At 35.5% G+C, this 20801-nt stretch overlaps 1 protein-coding gene across 2 annotated transcripts in view; it reads right to left on the reverse strand.

Moving 5' to 3' along the window:
• Positions 1-216: 216 nt before the first annotated feature.
• The window catches only part of COPS2 (COP9 signalosome subunit 2), a 30838-nt gene continuing 10253 nt past the window's right edge, over positions 217-20801 (reverse strand). Inside the window, exons 2-13 of one of the 2 annotated variants that reach the window (XM_007517328.3) lie at positions 17745-17858; positions 17015-17092; positions 14921-15046; positions 10083-10172; positions 9878-9955; positions 8191-8365; positions 7165-7343; positions 6935-6987; positions 4007-4104; positions 2571-2653; positions 1831-1889; positions 217-967 (exon numbers count right to left, since the gene is read on the reverse strand). In XM_007517328.3, the coding sequence (XP_007517390.1) occupies positions 823-967; positions 1831-1889; positions 2571-2653; positions 4007-4104; positions 6935-6987; positions 7165-7343; positions 8191-8365; positions 9878-9955; positions 10083-10172; positions 14921-15046; positions 17015-17092; positions 17745-17858 (1278 nt within the window). In that variant the 3' untranslated portion in view covers positions 217-822. Of the gene's footprint in view, positions 968-1830; positions 1890-2570; positions 2654-4006; positions 4105-6934; positions 6988-7164; positions 7344-8190; positions 8366-9877; positions 9956-10082; positions 10194-14920; positions 15047-17014; positions 17093-17744; positions 17859-20801 lie in introns of both variants that reach the window. The other variant, XM_007517327.3, reaches the window with a different exon arrangement.

Genomic DNA, 20801 nt, shown 5'->3' on the forward strand with positions numbered 1-20801 from the left:
GTCAAAGTAAGTACTATGCAAGTGTTTTTGTTAGAAATGAAGTCTCCTTAATTAATTAAGACAACTTTTAAAGACTTAAAAAAGCAAATAACTGATTTATTTGCTTCCAGGCTTTCAAGCATCAACTGAAGAATAAAATCAATCTGAAACTTCTAAGGTACTTACAAACAAAGCAAGAACCCCAAAGGTAGTAATAAAAACACATCAAGAACCAAATTACAATTTCTGAGCTGCACTGTTTATTTTGCTGCTTGAAACCTAAGTGACAGTGTGCCACTATAATTATGGGGTTTCATCTAAACCTTTACTACACTGCAGGTACAGAAATATACGGACACATTTTTGAAGAACTGACATTTTGCAAAATGCAGCAAACATTTTAATTTATACATGAGAAAAGGAAGTGTTCAAAAGGGTATGTATTTCAAGTTATTGCAGGTTATTTGTGAGAGAATTTCTGCAGGTAAAACAAGTTTAAATTTAACCAACAGTAGCGTGTCAGTGTGTTTAAATCATGACAAAAATCTTCTCTCTGGTCATGTTGCCCAGGACAAATTACTATGATGTTGTATGTTTAGGGCAAGATGTCAATACAGCATAAATCCCATGGCATTTTGGTTTTCTTCTGGAGATTAAAGCTGTTTTTCTTGGGATAAATGCAGCAGCAAAACACAAACCAGTTGATCAAAAAAAGCACTTCTGCCATAACTCCAATAATTTTCAGGACACATCAACCGACAGTAGTTTTGCCATTCCCAGTTCTTTTAAGGATTACACCTCTGCACTGTTGCCTTAAATCTGTCTGTAAAAGCATGTTCTCTGTTAAGCCAGTTTACTGACTACTGCCTGGTTGAGAGAATTTAGCTGGTTGGTCCATTTATCTAATGCAGTATATCGGGCACCACCTCTCTTCTGATGATCCAGTTCAAGGAGTTGGTTGACCTGATCAATTCGGCCGTGAATAGTGCTGGAAGGAAACAAAACAGGCCATGTCTACAAACCATTTTCACTAAGCATATCTTCTGGACTATTAATAAAATACTTACACCATTTTAAAATTAAAACAAACAAACCTTTTGCCTACTGTAAATGCTTCAGAATTATAATGTTAATTACCTTTTTCAAACTGGAGAAATCAATTCCAACCACCTTTCATCAACTTCACTGAGAGGAGCTGACCAGACTCGATTGGAAGCAAATATAATATGAAGGCTCACATAACAGACCATCTTAGAAAAGATAATATGTCAAAACTGTCACATATTATCTTTATATGTAAAAACACTTTTTAAAAAAATGATATTTAAGAACTCTCTAGTTGTATGGGGTTACATGTATGAGAAATTCTTCTGAAAAACTATTAATAAATTTTCAGGGGCTGGGTGGTGGTGCACCTGGCTAACACACAGGTTACAATGTGCAAGGACCTGGGTTCAAGCCCTCAGTCCCCACCTGCAGATGGGGGAAGCTTTGCAAGTGGTGAAGCAGGTCTGCAGGTGTCTCTCTGTCTCTCCCACTCTGTCACACCCTCCACTCTCGATTTCTAGCTGTCTCTATCCAATAAATAAAAAATAAATTAAAAAAAATCAGGGATCATATACTTAATATGCTAACCTCAGCTATCAGAAGCGTATGTGTGTATGTATGTATGTATGTATATATATATATATATATATACACACACACACACATATACACATTACTAGGAAAGCATGCCAAAGATGCCAAAGGGCTTGTTTTATGATAAAACCAAGTACTGAGTAGCTATCTTTGTCACCAATATTTAAACTTTATGGTCTTAACTGTTTGTGATAATAGTTAAATACTTACTTATCCAATATGCACTGCACCAGCAAGCTCTCCACATCAGCTACATCTATGTTTAACTCCTAAGACAAAAAAAAAAAAACTCATTATTTTCCTTAACTAAAATTTTTATAATTGTTCTTATTTTAAATTCACTCCTACAACTTAGAGGGAAATCAGTGAAAATTTCTATCAGATTTCATTATAATTTCAAGCTCTTTCTGATAACGTAGGTCTGATAAACCTTAATTTATAACAATTAAAGTATATTTCCACTGTAATCTCACTGTGATTGAGGTTAAACCTTCACCAGTTACATATTTTAAGCACTAATTTTCTTTTCAATTCTCAATATACTCTGAAACAGAAGGAATATTATTTAATAATTCCTTCTATCTTTCCATTAACTCACTTTATGCTTTAAAAAAAAAAAGTGTGTGTGTGTGGGGAGAATACTGGTCCAAGAAGGATGACAGAGGACCTACTGGGGGTTGTATTATTATATGGAAAACTGAGAAATGTTATGCATGTACAAACTATTGTATTTACTGTTGAATGTAAAACATTAATTCCACAATAAAGAAATTAAAAAAAAAATAGATTTAAAGCCCTTAAGTTACACTGTATTTGAAAAATAGTGTAACTAAACATAACTATACTTATGTGGAAGACAAATATATTGCATGTTTTATAAATATAAATTTTACATTTAAAATTGATGAGAAGGGAAGATAGCATAATGTTATGCAAAATCTATGAAATACCTTAGAAATAAAAGGAATATGTATTCTTGTGTAAGGCTTAATTAATTTTATGAGCACTTGTGTTCTGATGTTTCGCAAAAGCTCTGAAAGACAAAAATTGAAATATACTTATGAATTATGCACATTTAAATCATATTAATTATATCATTTAGCTCTCAAAGTACACCCATCAGAACATATTTAAGCATATCTGGGTCCAGCAGATACCCAGTATAACTAGAGACGACTTATACCCCAGTGTTTTCCTGTTCCCACCTGCCTGGATTTTACTCACAAGTGAAGCTGTCTGCCTTGCCTTGCTTTCTCAACAATGCTCTGCTACTCACCAGAGGTGCTCCTCACCTAACATCTTTGAAGGAGCTGATTTATACTGGCCAAGTTCCTATTGTATATTATCTCACAATTGATAGCATTATACTTCATACAGTGAGTATAAATTACCCCCAGCATCTTCAAATGTAAATGTAAAATCTAGACTGTAGTTCAGACATGAGGTTTCTATATTTTTCCATGTCCAAAAAATATAGTATTACTTTAGCTTTCATTTAAGAACTTAAAAAATACCTGGGAAATGAGAAAGAAAAAGGTGCAGGGAAAGAGTGTCACTTCTGAGTTATTTAGATTTTCTTGATGCATCTGGAATTTTCTTTCTTTTTTTTTTTTTAATACATTGTTCTAAACAGTCATTTAAAAACCCTCAAACAGCTCTACTAAAGAACGCAGTGGTCTGGGAGGTGGTACAATGGATAAAAGTGGGAACGTAAGAAAGGTATTGAAACAAAGGGATAATTTTTTCTTTGCTAATACAATAGTTTATTAAAGCAAGCAATTCATTAGTTATAATAGCCATTAGGCTTTCCTGGTAAGATGTCAGCCTATCTTTCATAGTAAATGCATCCAACATGAACTTTTCAAAGGTTTTGTTATATGGCAAAAATAAAAACTAAAAAATTAAATCTGAACCTGAGCATCCACAATAAACATGCAAATCAGAATGAAAAGTCTAAAAAGGGACAGTCGCCTTAAATAAAACAGATATTATTAAAGAACTTGATTAATTACATGATATTGGATAAACATTTCTTTAAACAGATTTGTTATTCTAGAGTATTTTATGAAAAAAAAAACAGCATTTCTACACTGTAATAAACCAACATCAAATAGCTGAATTTCACACATATCCATTAAGAAGCACTGGCTAAAAGTGAAGAAAAAAAATAGGTGGCCTGGGAGATGGCGCAGTTGGTAAAGCACTGGACCCTTAAGCATGAGGTCCCAAGTTCAATCCCTGGCATCACATGTACCAGAGTAATGTCTGGTTCTTTCTCTCCTGCTATCTTTCTCATTAACAGATAAATAAATAAAATATTTATTAAAAAAAAAAGGGAAAAAAAAAAGGCAATGAAGTCAGGATTCAGTTAGCATAAAGAAGATACCTTCAATGTGTTCTCTTATGAAAGGGTCATCCATGATGTTGCTGTGATTTGTTTTCAGAATCTTTTCAAATTCAGTGATGTCATTATTCTGGTAGGCACTATTAGGGGAAAAAAAAGTATATATTTTGTAAAAATGAAAGTATGCATTCATTCAGAAAATCCAAAGAGTCTGTTTCCCAAATTTTATATGTAAAAATCTAACTTATAACATAGTCTGTATTAGAGGAACTAGAGTTAAACACTTAACACATTCTGCAAATAAAACGAATTTACTTTCTAATGCTTTGGGTTTTACAAAGGAAGTATTAAATAAAGTCTCTGTGGTTATATAGTATGTACATAGCTAATTACAATCTCAAAATGACAGTATCTTAAAGACAATTGTCTAAAAATAGTTCATTCTTGACTTTTAAAAAATTACATTGACTATTCAGGCTCTAGAAAAACAACTTCTATACACTGCTGTATGGAAGAGTTTGGCCTTGTTTTCAAAATAAATGTATGTTCTCTAAAGATGAATTTAGAAATGCAACTTCCTAATTTATGCCTTCTAGAAAGCTACCAGCAAATGCCAAAAGTTTTCAAAGGGAAAATTTGATTCTCAATTTGCTAAGGGCTTAAAATCCCACTGAGCTATGTACATAGCAGAAATATCAGTGGCAAATAACTAGCATCAAATGGGACATAACACACAAAGTAGAGAGTAAGGGACCCTGCTGCAGAAGGCCAAAGGCTGATATATGTTCCTGAGTCTTAAGAGGTGTTCACTATCTACTCTTAGGATAAATCTTTAAAGGCTCTATAGATATTGCTAAAGGTGCTGAGAAGGAAGAAGCCAACCTTCTGGATATGGCACCACTGTGTGCTTTATATGTAAGACATATCATCAGCCATTCTGCACGCCCTCTGCTGTGCTTCCATCTGTTGGGTCGCAATGTAACTTCGTGTTAGGGGCAGGTGATTCAAGTGCTTCAACAGGAATTATTTTCCTCTATTCTGCTGGCAACTGACTAGGAAGATAAAATTAGGAAGCATTACTTTCTTACCTACCCCAAGTACATTATTGTAATATAGTCTAGGAAGATATGTTCAAGTAGTGAAAACACTTGCATACAAGTACACTCTAACCAAGAAATACTCTTCCACAATATAAATGATTTCAAACTAATACAAAATATGGAACATCTCTTTGGGTCAAAAGTTATCACTGTAAGTTTCTAAGTTTTGATATAGAGGCTTTACTGGAGTAAGTTTTAAGATTTAATAAACATAAATATAGCTATTACCTTTTAAAGGTGTCTAATCATTTAATCCACTTACATGTTTTGTTTTTTTTTTTAGATTTTATTTATTTATTTATTAATGAGAAACATAGGAGAGAGAAAGAGCCAGACATCACTCTGGTACATGTGCTGCCGAGGATTGAACTCAGGACCTCATGCTTGAGAGTCTGATGCTTTATCCACTGCGCCACCTCCCGGACCACCACTTACATGTTTTTAAGCAATTTAATTTAGATAAAAATAGTAGTTTCTAGAACAACACTTTCCCTAAATATTTAAGAATTTTCAGTTTATAAATTATTTTTTAAAAAAGTATTAAGAATCTAACCAAATAATTTTTTATTAAATGTAGCTAAAAGTGGATAGAATAAAGTGAAATAAAGATGAAAAAGTTCCAGGGTGAGGTGGTGGTGCACACACTACAGTGCACAAGGGTGGGGCTGGTAGCACACCTGGCTGAAGGCACACGTTACAATGCACGAGGTGACATGAGAGTGGTGAAGCAGTGTTGCAGGTCTCTATCACTCTCTTCCCTCTCAGTTCGGGCTGTCCCTATCTAATAAATAAATAAAGATTAAAAAAATGAAAAAAAAAAGTTATAGTGCACAAGGGCCTGAGTTCAAGGTCCTGGTCCCTGCCCATGGGGGGAGGGCGGAAAAGGGTAGTCTCATGAAACAGTGATGCAGGTCTTTCTCCTTTATCTTATCTTCCCCTCTAGATTTTTCCATCTCTATTCAAAATAAATCAATCAATCAAGTAAATAAAGATGGGAAAGTCCCCTTTCATAATTAAAATTAACTAAAAACAGACTATAAAATAGAGAAGTAATGAAGAAATTAGTTTTCTGATTTATTTTCATTAATTTTATTTATAATTCATTTACTTACTTATGTTTTGTTTTGTTTTACCAAAGCCCTACTCAGCTCTGACTTATGGTGGTGAGAGGGATTAAACCTGGGACTTTGGAGCCTGAGGCATGAGTTTATATGCATAACCATTAGGTTATTGTCTGATTTATTTATTAACTTTTTTGGATAAAGGCTGAGACATTGACAGGGGAAAGGGAGACAGAGAAAGAGGAAGAAAGAGACACTTGAATCACTGCTTTACTGCTTATAAAGCTTCCCCCCTGGAAAAAAAAAAAAATTATGTTTGTGTCAACCTGTATTTGTGACCTTGGGAGAATCACTGCAGTTCCCAATGGAGGGAATGAGACCAGAGAATTCTGGTGGTGGGAACAGTATGGAATTTCACCCCTGCTATTTTGTAATTTTGTAAAACACTAATAATCTTGTCTTACTGGAAATTCTTGACTGATGTGGTTCGACTTGTAAATTTCACTTTGGAAGAAGTAGAAGCAGTAATTAAACACTGCAGAATTGTCTCAAAAATATCACAATTAATTTTCTACTTATAGACAGTATAGACACAAACATATAGATAAAAAATGTAATAAATACTTAACAAAATCTTGAGACTAATAAAGCCAGCTAGTAAATAATTTTATAAGATAAGCACCTTCAGACTAGTATATTTAAAAATAAACACAAATGAGCAAATACTGAGTATTAACTGAATTCTCAAAAGTTCCCTTCTCTTTTTCTGCTTTCAGGAAATTTACCTCAATTGAAATATAAAGTCTTACCTTACTAAATTCGTCATTGCTAGAATTTCTGGGTCATTTTTGTACGGTTTGGCCTAAACAACAATAAAAAAAAAATAACTGTGGTTATGTACAAAGTAGTTGCATTTCTCCAAAAGACAGCAGATAGAAATTAACAAAGCACACGTCAATAACCATACCATAAACCATGACCCACAATAACATGAACAAACATAAAAGAACCCAAGAAAACAATCAGAGCACACACATACCTCCTGTGAGTCAAAAGGATTTATTCCTGACTTCATAAGCATATTTGCTAGGACCAAATATTTTAAGCACGTGGTTCGCCGTGGGCTTCCAGATTCATCATAATTCTTGAAGGCTTCAAAAAAATCAGTGTGTGCCTTTTCAAATTCGCCTTCTCTCAAGTGCATTTTACCACCACATTCTATAATAAAAATGAACAAAACAATGACCACACATACAAAAAAAAAACCAACCAGACATTTTCAGTTCTGTAATAACATTGACTACCCTACATAAAAACCAAATAAAAACTATTTCAATGGTTTCCAGCCTCTTAATTCTATACTCTGATAGTACCAGTTTCTGGGTAGTTTGTAAAAAGTAAGTTTCCCATTAAACATCAATTGAACATTTATATAACTTTATTCCTGAGTGAAGCTGAGTATACATTCATATATAGTATTATAATTCAAGAACAGAATTTCTGATTGTGAATGCTCTATTAATGGTATCTCTACTGATGTAAAATGTTACAACACAGTAATTTACCGTAACTTTTTAAATATATTTTTTTATTATCTTTATTTATTGGATAGAGACAGCCAAAAATCAGGAAGGTGACAGAGAGGGAGAGAGACAGAGATACACCTGCAGCACTGCTTCACCACTTGCAAAGTCCCCCCCCCCCCAGCAGGTGGGGACCAGGAGCTCAAACCTGGGCCCTTGAGCATTGTAATACGTGTGCTCAACCAGGTGCCCGGGCCCTTTACTTGAACTTCTTTATTAGATCATTTCACTGACATCAAAACTTTACCATTTATTTCCATTAAACTAAACTCTAGGGTGGGGGTAGATAGCATAATGGTTATGCAAAGAGACTCTCATGCCTGAATCTCCAAAGTCCCAGGTTCAATCCCCCACACCATAAACCAGAGCTGAGTAGTGCTCTGGTAAACAAAATAAATAAATGCAAAAAACAAAAACAAAACAAAAACTAGAGTCCTATCTGATTCCCTTATCACTACCCACCCTCTCCAAGTCAAACTTGCCTCTGATGACTCCCATGATTAGTGGATGAGGGATGGCAGACTTGATGTGGAGCGACTGTTCATAGAGTGCTTTAAGTTTTTTGTTATTTTTCTGTGCTGTGTACATTTGAATTTCCAAAGCATATATTTCTAATAACTGTGTCCCTTTTTTCAGGTCATCTTCCCCATCGTCAGTCTAGGAAAGCAAATACAAAACTTTACTCAAACACCAAAGAATTCAATGTCAAACTTTTTTGTTGCTATTATTAGTTGAAGAAACTTACATACTTAAAATTCTAGTCTTGGAGGGCTGGTTGGTGGCTCACATCATAAAGTGCACACATTAACATGTGCAAGAACCCAAGCTCAAGGCCTTAGTTTCCGCTGCCCCCCCCCCCCACACATAGGGGAAAGTTTCATGAGAGATGGGGCAGTGGCAGTGCTGATACAGCAGCTCCCGCCCCTCCCCCCCAATATATATCACAGAAATGGAAATAAACAAAGAAACGGGAGCAGTGGAGTTTTCATATGCAGGCACTGAGCCCCAGAGATAATTCTGGTAGGGAAAACTAGTTTAAAATACTAATTCTGGTTAGCATTTAAACTTTGGGGTTGGAGAAGTAGCTTCTATGGCAGAGCTTGTACCTCCTCTTGGTGTGAGAATTTGGATTCAAAACTATATAAATAATACTCATGTGCTAAAGTGCACCACAAAATTTAATCAGGACTGGGCCTGGAAGCATAATGGTTATGCAAAAGGACTTTCATGTTCAGGGCTCTGAGGTCCCAGGTTCAATTCCCAAAACCATTATAAGCCAAAGCTGAGCGGCACTGTGACCTCCTTATATTTTTGCCTCTATTATCACTCTCATTAAAGTAAATAAAATATTTAAAAATTAATTCAGATCTAGAATAAAATCTTTAATGCACAGAAGAAACCCACATATTCAGTCACTTTAACTTCTTCCCCATCCACAAATAACACATTTTCTTTTTTTGTTTGTGCTTCTTTCACCATTAATTAATTTTTATTTGTGACTAGTACTTTTCCCCTTTTTAAATTTTTTTCTAATACTAGGGCCTCAGGCAAGTAAAATCCCATACTTTTAGGCTGGCTTATTATTATTATTATTTATTTCACATATATAGGACAGAGTTCTGGATAGCACCAGCTCACCATAAGGAGAGCTTCAACCAGTGCAGTTGTGCTCTCACGTGGTGTCAAGGACCGAACGCAGGAAGCACACACGTGAGCTGTTCTCTGGACATTATTTAGCCATGTGTAATTAAAATAACAGTGCATGACAGTGGAAGACCAAAAATATATATAGTCCACAATTAAAAAATTATGGAGCTATACTGCCCAAAGCCTGTGGCTATTCAAATTCAATTATGTATGTCTTAAGAAAACATAGCACATCCACCAGAATGCCAATGCTTGCTGACATGTTACTGGTACGACAATACTGAACAGCACAGATGTTTCCTGTATTACATACAAATTCTACTATACAGTGCTACTATATTGGATTTATACATTAGGGTTGAAATAGAAACATGAAATACTCAGAAAAAATTAAATATTTGGTAACTTACTTTCCAAATTTTACTTTTGGGATGATGGCTGAACAAAACATCTTTAAGCAATACTGCAAACTAAATTTTTTTTCCTACAGAGAAATGTTAAGAAAAAAGAAAGGCATGCTACCTGGCAAGACTGATGTAACTGGCGTAAAATTTTTTGAAGCTTTCCATATTCCTCTCGTTCTAAATATAATTTCCCAAGCTGTTAAAGAAAACAATCTCATTAAAATCCAAAGATTTCAATAGAAGGTGTGAATCTTTAAGAGTTGATTAAGGATACCCGCCCACTCTTCAAAAGAAAAAAGTTTTTAAGTAACCACAATTGTTACCTTTGTGTTTGTCTTAAACCACAGTCTGTCATTCTTAGCATCTTTCAAAGCTTCCAGTGTTGTTTCATAGAATTCCTGCAGTAAATCCATCTGACATAAAAAATCAGAATTCTATAATTGTAAACAGCAAATTTGTACCTGTTAATGAAGTTAATTTGAGCAAACTAAAAGTGCATCTTTGAACTTTAATATGAGATACATTACCTGTATCTTACTTTATAAAAAGATAAATGATAAAACCCATTTTTATTTGAGTTTTAAAAATAAAACCCAGAAAACAGCTGCTTTAACAGTATAGCTTGTCCTTTCTTATGTAATAACTCACTGTATACTAGTGAGAATAAAGGTAGACGGAACCAGTTGTACTATACTACTAGTACTCATCATACTTGAGTCCTACTGTGTAGTAAATACTAAGTGAGTTGTTAATAAAACAAAGAATAAAGAGTAGACTTATGTTTTTACTATAAATGTGACTAGTCAATTAAGTGAACTATGCAGCTCTTACATTACAGGAAAACTGTTAACATCAAGTAGAGGGCAAGATCCAGTACAATTTTATTTGTGTCTAATCATCACTTCACCAGTCTGAGCATCTTATTTTTCATGGAAATCAGTATTTGTTTCTGTATTATAAGATACCCTACCCACACCCTCTGCCCCGTTACTTCTGTCTCTACCTGATTATTTAGCTCTCTATTAACAAAACCAAGAGATAAGACGGCCATGAGAAAAACAAAGTGTGATATTTTCATTAAGGGTTGCCTACTTATTCATGACAGTTGACGGTATAAAGCAAATGCCACCCACCTAGGATGTACTCTTACTTTGAAAAGACAAAACATTTATATTTAACAGTACAAAGCAATTCACAAAAATATTTTAAAATCTATATTTATTTATTGGATAGGGACAGTCAGAAATTGAGAGAAAAGGAGAGACAAAGGAGAGCGACAGACAGAGAGACACCCGCAGCCCTGCCATGCCACTTGTGCAGGAAGCTTTTCCCCAGTAGGTGGGGTCTGGGGGCTTGAACCTGGGTCCTTGCACATGGTAACATATGTGCTCAACCAGGTGTGCCACCACCCGGCCCCTAATCAAGAAATTTTAAAATGTTTTAAGACCCTCAACAATGTCTAGCATAAATATTTATGAAGAATGTACCAAAAATGTTTCAATGAAACTTGTTTGTTAAACTAGAGAAACACTTTTCCACTTATGAAAAGTCCCAGGTTTGGGGAGACAGCATAATGGTTATGCAAAAAAAAACCTCTCATGCCCGAGGAACAGAAAGTCCCAGGTTCAACTCCCAATATCATTGTAAGACAGAGCTGAGCAGTGTTTCGGCAAAAAGAAACAAAATACATACTACAACCAAACGATTATATTTAACAACTATAGAATAAGTGCTATTAAGTGTTAATTTCCTTTTTTTTTTTTAAAAAAAAAAAAGGAGAATGAATATTCATCTTTATTTGTTTTATTTTTCACTCACTCACTCACTCACTCACTCACTCACTCACTCACTCACTCACTCACTCACTCCAGAGCACTGCTCAGCTCTGGCTTAAGGTGATGCTGAGAATGAAGTTGGGACCTCAGAGTCTCAAGTCATGAGTCTTTTCCATAAACATTATGCTATCTCCCTCGTCCCACAAGCTAATTTCCTAACAAAACAGGTAAGCTTATCTTTCACTACTTAATAAACTCTCCACAAAAATAAAAAGACAACTATTATAAAAGATTAAATGAAAGAGGCTGATCTTGAGACATTATTTTATTAAGAGCACAAAAGTATCAAGTAGTCTAAGGAATATTAAATGATATGAAAAAAACCATTGTTTAGATACAGTGTAAGAATGTTAAAACTTCCACACCTATGGACATCTAATCTTGACAAAGGTGCTTAGACTATTTAAGGGGGAAAGGGGAGTCTCTTCAACGAATGGTGTTGGAAAAATTGGGTTGAAACATGCTGAAGAACAAAACTGAACCATTATATTTCACCAAACACAAAAGTAAATTCCAAATAGATCAAGGACTTGGATGTTAGATCAGAAACTATCAAATACTAAGGGGAAAATATTGGCAGAACTCTTTTCCATCTAAATTTTATAGGCATCATTAATGATACAAATCCAATTACAAAGAAGACTAAAACAAAAATAAACTAATGGGACTACAAATTAAAAAGCTTCTGAGAGCAAAAGAAACCACCACCCAAAGAGACCCCTTACAAAGTGGGAGGAGATTTTTATATGCCATACATCAGACAAGAGACTAATAACCAAAATATATACACAGCTCATCAAACTCAGAAAAAAAAAAAAAGAACAACAAAAAAATACAATGAAAAATGGGGAAAAGGATATGAACAAAATATTCATCAAAGATATCCAAAAGGCCAACAAACATATGAAAAAATGCTCCAAGTCATTGATTATCAGAGAAATACAAATAAAGACACCAATGAGATTAATAATTCACTCCTGTGAGATTGTCATATATTAGAAAAGTAGTAGAGGGGCCGGGTGGTGGCGCACCAGATTGAGCGAACATGTTACAATGCACAAGGACCTGGGTTCGAGCCCCCGGTCCCCACCTGCAGAAGGAAAGCTTTGCAAGTGGTGAAGCAGGGCTGTAGGTGTCTCTCTTTCTCTCTCCCTCTCTATCTTCCCTACCCTTTCGATTTCTGACTGTTTCTATCCAATAAATAAAGATAATAAAAAAAAATTTTTTTAAAAAAAGGTAGTAGTAACAAATGCTAGAGAGGTTGTGGGGACAAAGGAACCCTCCTTGTTGAATGTAAAACATTAATTCCCCAATAAAGAAATAATTAAAAAAAAAAAAAAAGGAACCCTCCTACACTGTTGGTGGGAATGTAAATTGGTTCAACCCCTGTGGAGAGCAGTCTGGAGAATTCTCACAAGGCTAGACTTATCCTATGACCCAGTAATTCCTCTCCTGGGGATATATCCTAAGGAAACAAAAATAACCACCCAAAAAGATCTGTGTATATCCATGTTCATAGCAGCACAATTTATAATAACCCAAACCTGGATGCAACCCAGGTGTCCAACAACAGATGAGTGGCTGAGTAGGTTGTGTTGTAGTGACACAATGGAATACTACTCAGCTACTAAAAATGGCAATTACACCTTTTCCAGCACATCTTGGCTGGAGATGAAGGAATCATGTTAAGTGAGATAAGTCAGAAAGAGAGGGATGAATATGGCATGATCTCACTCATAGGCAGAAGCTGAAAAACAAGATCAGAAGGGAAATCACTAAGCAGAACTTGGACTGGAGTTGGTGTATTGCACCAAAGTAAAAAGACTCTGGAGTGAGGGGAAGGTTCAGGTCCTGAAACATGATGGCAGAGGGCCTAGTGGGGGCTGAATTGTTATGTGGGAAACTAAGAAATGTTAAACATGTACAAACTACTAAATTTTGCTATTAACTGTAAACCATTAATCCCCCAATTAAAAAAAAAAGTGTTAAAACTTTAGAACCATGTTGCTTAAAAATAAGGATACTGGGGCCAGGTGGTGGCACACCTGATTAAGCTCTCACATTACAGTGCTCAAGGACCCATGGCCAAACCCCTGGTTCCCACCTGTAGAGGGAAAAGCTTTGCAAGAGGTGAAGCAGGGCTGCAGGTGTCTGTCTTTCTTTCTCCCTCTCTATCTCCCCCTTTTCTCTAAATTTCTCTGTCTCTATCCAATAATAAGTTAAAAAATATATATTTAAAAAATATGGATACAGGAGTTGGGTGGTAGTATAGCAGGTTAAGCACAGGTGGCGCAAAGCGCAAGGACCCGGAAGGATCCGGAAGGATCCAGGTTTGAGCCCTCAGCTCCCCATCTGCAGGGGAGTCGCTTCACAAATGGGGGGAGCATGTCTGCAGGTGTCTGTCTTTCTCTCCCCCTGTCTTCCTGTCCTCTCTCCATTTCTCTCTGTACTATCCAACAACGACATCAATAACAACAACAATAACTACAACAATAAAACAAGGGTAACAAAAGGGAATAAATAAATAAATAAATATTTAAAAATATATATGGTTACTACAGTCAAATAAGAGTATTGTCACTCCTAAGAGCCCACTGTGGTTTTTTCATAATCAGCCCTTCCTATCCACCCATCCTTTGCATATGTATTTATTAATCACCTAATTAACGAGTAATGCTGAGCACCAATTTATGTAAGTACAGGATCTGCCCTCAAGAATCTTTATCTAAAATCACCTGCGATCCACTGTTAATTATTTAACAGCTAAGAATAGCTATTGGAAGCAATGATCCAGTTCATTATAAGAAACCTTCATAATAACTATACAGAATATTAATATAAACCTGGAAAAGCAATGACATTTTAAAATCTAAAGATATTATTTAAGGAGGGTCATATGGTAGTGCAACTGGTTGAGCCAACATGTTACAATGCACAAGACCTGGGTTCAAGCACCCAAACCCCCAACTTCAGGAGGAAAGCTTCTGGACTTGCGAAGCATTGCTGAAGGTATACCTGTGTCTCTCCCTATCATCATCCCCTTCCTCTCAATTTCTGGCTGTGTCTAGCCAATAAATTTAAAAAAAAAAATTAAGTTTTAAAAAAGATATTATTTAAGTAGATTAAATTAGATTTCAATATCCTAATATTACATAATTGTGACTATATCAAGAAAACAGTATCTACATTTTTCTAAGTACACTTAATATCTAGCACAGCAGCTTAAATAGAATCTCTAAATCTCTAAAAAGAAAAAAACTCAGTATAAATAATAAAGATACTAAGTACAAAGAAAAAGGAAAACAAGGAAAACGACCCAATCTAACCTGTTTAGAAGTGGAGATATAATCAAGAATAGAATTAATGGACTTTTCAGAATAATTTCTTGTGACTGCACTCCGAATATAAGTCAGTAATTGTTTATATCTGTTCATCATTTCTGGAAAGTTTGTCTGTGAAGGAAGAAAAATGCATTACTAGATATATATTTCTGTACTAAAATATATACACATACCAGAATATTGACACTGGAGTAACACTTATTAACATGTTACTACATAATTTAAAATAACAGTTTTGTAACACAAGGACATATGACAGAAAGAATATAACCATTCTATCTTAGTTACCAAACAAATGAATTTAGCCTATGAGAAGGTACAATTTACAGATTTTCCACATTTCAGATATTGCTCCTCTCAAAACATAATACATTTAAACTATTATAAAAATGATTAAGGTATTTACAGACCAAAATATACATAAAATCAACTTTTCAAATGCCTTTGGCACCAGCTAAACAAATATCAGTTATATACTTTACTGAAGATGTACCCCTTCATTAAGAAGCCCCCATTTTTTTATTTCTCCACATTACTGGCTGCTTCTTCAATAAAATGTGAAGTGGAAGAATCTTTACATCTAGGTTCTCATCCTATCAAAAAAGAAAAAAAAAAAAAAAGCCCTACCTCAGACTCTATACCTGACAGTACACAGAGCTAGTGTCCTTATTCCTTGTAGGGGGCTATTTGCATTACTGTGGTTATTCTAAGAAATATGGAAGATTTGAGGAGAACCCAAAATTATTTGTGAAATTCCCAGCAATTATGTATTTTAGTGGAACTTTTAAAAATCATTGTTCAAATTACATAAGTTAATTTATGAGTTTAACCAAACTTCCAACTACTATCAATTCCACTTTTTTCCTACTTGGTTCTACTCTACTTTTAATTAAGAGAATGGCAGAGTAGTAGTGCTTTCTTCCCTCTAGTAAAAGAAAATATTTCTCAGGGGTGAAGGATAAAAAACAATGTAATTTCTTTGCTTTTAGGTATGTCCTTCCTACTCTAGGATATAGCATGTGTGGGGAAAAAATGGGCTTAACAATGAGAAAAGACTTCCGTAGTATACTGGATTGTTGTAAAAGTCATGATGTATTTTTCTATGGTTTTGTGTGCAAAAATGTATCATGGCTTTTCTGACAACCCAATATGCAAAAAAAGCTTTCTTTTATGTCTGAGGTTCTGAGCTCCCAGGTTCAATCCCTGGCACTACCATAAACCAGATCTGAGAAGTGTTCTGGTTTTTCTTGTGTCTCTCACTAAATAGAATATATTTTTTAATCTTAGAAAACAAAGTTTGAATTTATTTTCTTATTTAAAGCTCACTGAAAATTATGTTACAGGGGGGCTGGATGGTGGCACACCTGGTTGAGTGCACGTGTTATTACAATCTTCAAGGACCTGGGTTTGAGCCCCCAGTCCCCACCTGCAGGGGGGAAGCTTCGCAAGTGGTGAAGCAGAGGTGTCTCTCGTCTCTCTCCCTCTCTATCTCTCCCTTCCTCTCAGTTTCTGGCTATCTCTATCCAATAAATAAATAAAGATAGTAACAATTTTGTTTTTATTGTTGTTGTTACTGATGTCATCGTTGTTAGATAGAAGAGAGAAATGGAGAGAGGAGGGGAAGGCAGAGAGGGGGAGAGAAAGATAGACACCTGCAGACCTGCTTCACCGCCTGTGAAGCGACTCCCCTGCAGGTGGGGAGCCGGGGGCTCAAACTGGGATCCTTACACGGGTCCTTGCACTTCACGCCATGTGTGCTTAACCCGCTGTGCTTAAACCACCCAACTCCCTAGTAAAAATAACTTTTAAGAAAGAAAATGTTACTGTAGTTAAAAATCAAGACAGGATTATGTTAACTGGTTGTATTTGCAGTAGTGAACACAAAACTCCAACTTTTGTTGTTGTTGTTGTTTACTATCCCAAACCACTAACCAGCGATACAGGATTAACTGAAACCAACGAGAAATGGAGAGGGCCAAACACAGAAGCTGAAACTATTCTTCAAAAGCAAACTGTGTGTCCTGTGCAAAGTTTAAGTTTAACCTAATTTTATTTTAATCCCCCTCAAAAAAGTCTTACCAACTTGAAGTTAATTTTAATCATTTGTTTCAGTGCTTTAAATCCCCATTCTCCTTTTTCACCTTCAAGTTCCAAAACCTTTAAAAAAAAGAGAGAGAGAATTTAATCTAACAGAACTAATGCTATTATTTAATGATACCCAATATCATCAGGATGAAATGTTGGAATGAATCAAATGAATTAACATCATATACACGAAAGACATTTCTAATAGTTCTACCATTTCTCAAGGCCATTAAAAAATATTTTAAAAAGAAATATCAAAATGCTGACTTAAAGCTACTGTGAGTTTATTTTGAAATTCCATTAAAAGATTAAATAAGAGCTACTTGGACATGAGACAGTCCCAGAATAATTTTTTCTCTCAGTAACTCACTGGTAAAAATAATCCAAGTGTTTCAGTAGTTATGAAAACGCACTATTGGTGAAATCATACCAGTATGTTGTCTCCAAAAGAAGGAATGAGTACAGGTATAATGCTTATTGACTTCTATGCTGGCTCTTCTACCAGATCCTGGCTGGTTTTTAAGGACAATGGCCCTTGTCTATAAATAGCTTAAATGAAAACAAAATAAACAAACAACACAGGATAGACACTTTGAAATATTTGCTAGTGCTATATAATCCAAACTTACAGAATTCTAAGAGTTTCAAAACATACTTCCGAGAAAAATCACTCTGAATTTCATTAAACAAAACAAACAATAACAACAACAACAACAAAACGAACCTTTTGGAAACTGCTTAATGCTGCTTTTGGATCATCTTCTTTCAGTGCTTTGGAATTATAGTACTGATTTTCTAAGTCCACATTTGGCTCAGAGTTACTATCTTCAGAGTATTCCTATGTGTTGAAAAGAGATGTCAAAAAGAAAAATGTCAACAAGAAAAGAAAAACAAAGAAATTCACACATTACACTGCAAAAGTTAATGCTACAAAGCTGAAAGCAGAACCAAACCTCACACTCAGGTAAAACAAAACATCCTTGAAGGCAAAGCATAACTGATATTTAATATACTTTTAAAAACAAGAGGATCTTAAATGGAATTGGCATATCACACCAAAGTAAAAGACTCTGGGGTGGGTGGGTGAGGAGAATACAGGTCCATGAAGGATGATAGAGGACATAGTGGGGGTTGTATTGTTATATGGGAAACTGGGGAATGTTATGCATGTACAAACTACTGTATTTACTGTTGAATGTAAAACATCAATTCCCCAGTAAAGAAATAAAAACAAAAAACAAAAAACAAGAGGATCTCAAAGCGCAAGGACCAGCGTAAGGTTCCCGGTTCGAGCCCCCGGCTCCCCACCTGCAGGGGAGTCACTTCACAGGCAGTGAAGCAGGTCTGCAGGTGTCTGTCTTTCTCTCCCCCTCTCTGTCTTCCCCTCCTCTCTCCATTTCTCTCTGTCCTATCCAACAACGATGACATCAATAATAACAATAACTACAACAGTAAAACAAGGGTAACAAAAGGGAATAAATTAAGTAAAAAAACAAAAACAAGGGGCTGAAAAGTGAGCTATTAGTATTATTTATTTATGTCATCAATGGGTCTTCATTGCTCAGCCTTTTTCAGAGAGATAGAAAGAAAGAAACATTAAAAAAAAACACCAAAGCTTGTTCCAGAGCCATTATATTCCTATACAATGTGGCGTTCGAACCTGGGTCATGCAAATGGCAAAGCCGGAGGCCTTTCAGGGGAGCTATCTCACCATGTGTAGAATAAATTCTTTCAGAAAAAAAAAGCAATTTCCATAAAATCAGCACAAATGCTATATGCAAATAACTAATACTAGGCAGTGACCGGAAATTCTGTAGTGGTTAACCTTGGTCATGGAACCTGAGAAAAACATAATACAAACGCTAATTCACTTTTACTTCTGTAGGTTACTTCCCTCTACTCAGTAGTTAGAATTTCACAATTCTAACATGTTCGAATGAACTAAGATGGTAATCTTTATATGTACATTAATCTGTTGCTAAATATAATAATGTTACTAAGAATATTTCTATCTGCTTTGCGTATTACTCAACAGCTGTCTCATTACATTAACATATTTTAGCTGGCTCTACAAAAATAAAAATAAATGAGTCTAGATGTTTTCAGTGTCTTCCATTACATAAGCTTCGTCCTCAGTACAGAAACAATGAGCAGCAATAAAAACGGGAACGGCACAGCTACTTTGTGAGGCAAAATAAACAGGAGCTTAAAGTAGCTCCAACAGATCAAACCTAATGCTTAGAGACTATAAAATACCCATGGGTATGTACAGCAAAAGTTATTGTTCTAGCTAGACAAGTTTCTGTCTTCAGCTACAAATCATCACAAAGTACAAGATTATGTCAAATTAAGAATAACTGCAAGTAAATCAAAGTTGAGTTCATTCCCTGGCACTACCAATAGCCAAAGGTGAGGGGTACTCTAGTCAGAGCAACAAAACAAAACAAAGTAAATTAATGAAATTAAAATTTTGAAACTACTGTACTCAAAAGTAAAGACAAAACAACAACAGTATTACTGAGTTTTACAGAATTAGTTATGGAAAATTCTGCAGCATTTCATTAGGCCACAAAAATCAAGAAAGGTATATTAAATGTAGCATTAGAAATAAACACAAGATGAATCTTTTCCTGTGACCAGCAGATGGAAGGGTATGTTTGATGCTGGTATACAACCAGGTTTATCTGATGGCAGTGGCATTGTAATGTGCGCCCTCTGGGGGATAATTACTTCCTTGTGTAAGGAAGTGAAGCTCAGGAACTCAATTTCCTAGATTTCAGATCGGAATTCAGTAATGATTAATATAGGAAAGTTCGTTTGAAAATTTTTTTTCTTGAGAACGAGTTAAAATTCTGGGTAAGTGGAGGGTGGGGTAGTAGTGCAGCAGGTTAAGCGCATGTGGTGCAAAGCGCATGTGATGCAAAGCGCAAGGACTGGCCTAAGGATCCTGGTTTGAGCCCCCAGCTCAGCACCTGCTGGGGAGTCGTTTCACAGACGGTGAAGCAGGTCTGCAGGTGTTTATCCTTCTCCCCCCCTTTCTCTTCCCCTCCTCTCTCCATTTCTCTCTGTCCTCTCTCACCACGATGACATCAATAACAACAACAATAATAATAACTACAACAAAACAAGGGCAACAAAAGGGAAAATAAGTAAACAAATAAAAAAATTCTGGGTAAGTGAATAAATTTCATTATTATTATTCATTCCTTAACCCTAATCTTCCAGATCTGAGTACAGTGAAACAGATCAAAAATTAAAAGCAATGACTAAAGAATGAAAACGCCAAGGTTTTGAAAGCTGTCAGCCAGACAAAAACGGGAGAGCAGCAGATGTAAATGCGGCATAAAAGTACAAATGGAATGAAGAGCCGTATTGTTGGAACATAGAAACCTTCTACCTTGAATGTAAAAATCTAATCTGTTCAGGTTCCCCACTCCTCTCCTCTGACTAGACACAGACATTTTTCTTCCCAAAAGTGGAGTACAACCATTTTTGCATAATGACAGTTCAACTCCTAAATGTTGTTAGTACATTAAAATTGTACAATGAAATTGGCAGTATTTTTATTTATTTATTTAAACCAGAGCACTATTCAGCTCTAGCTTATGGTGGTGCGAGGAATTAAACCTGGGACTTTGGAGCCTCAGGCATGAGACTCTCTTTATGTAACCATTATGCGATCTACCCTCCGCCCTAGGAACTGACTCCTTATAATTAAGTTTTCCCTTGTTCTGATCTGCAGTACCATGCTCCTATGATTCGAATCAGCCTCCATGATGTC

Source organism: Erinaceus europaeus, chromosome 16 (genome assembly GCF_950295315.1).
Source record: "Erinaceus europaeus chromosome 16, mEriEur2.1, whole genome shotgun sequence".
Classification (NCBI taxonomy): Eukaryota; Metazoa; Chordata; class Mammalia; order Eulipotyphla; family Erinaceidae; genus Erinaceus; species Erinaceus europaeus.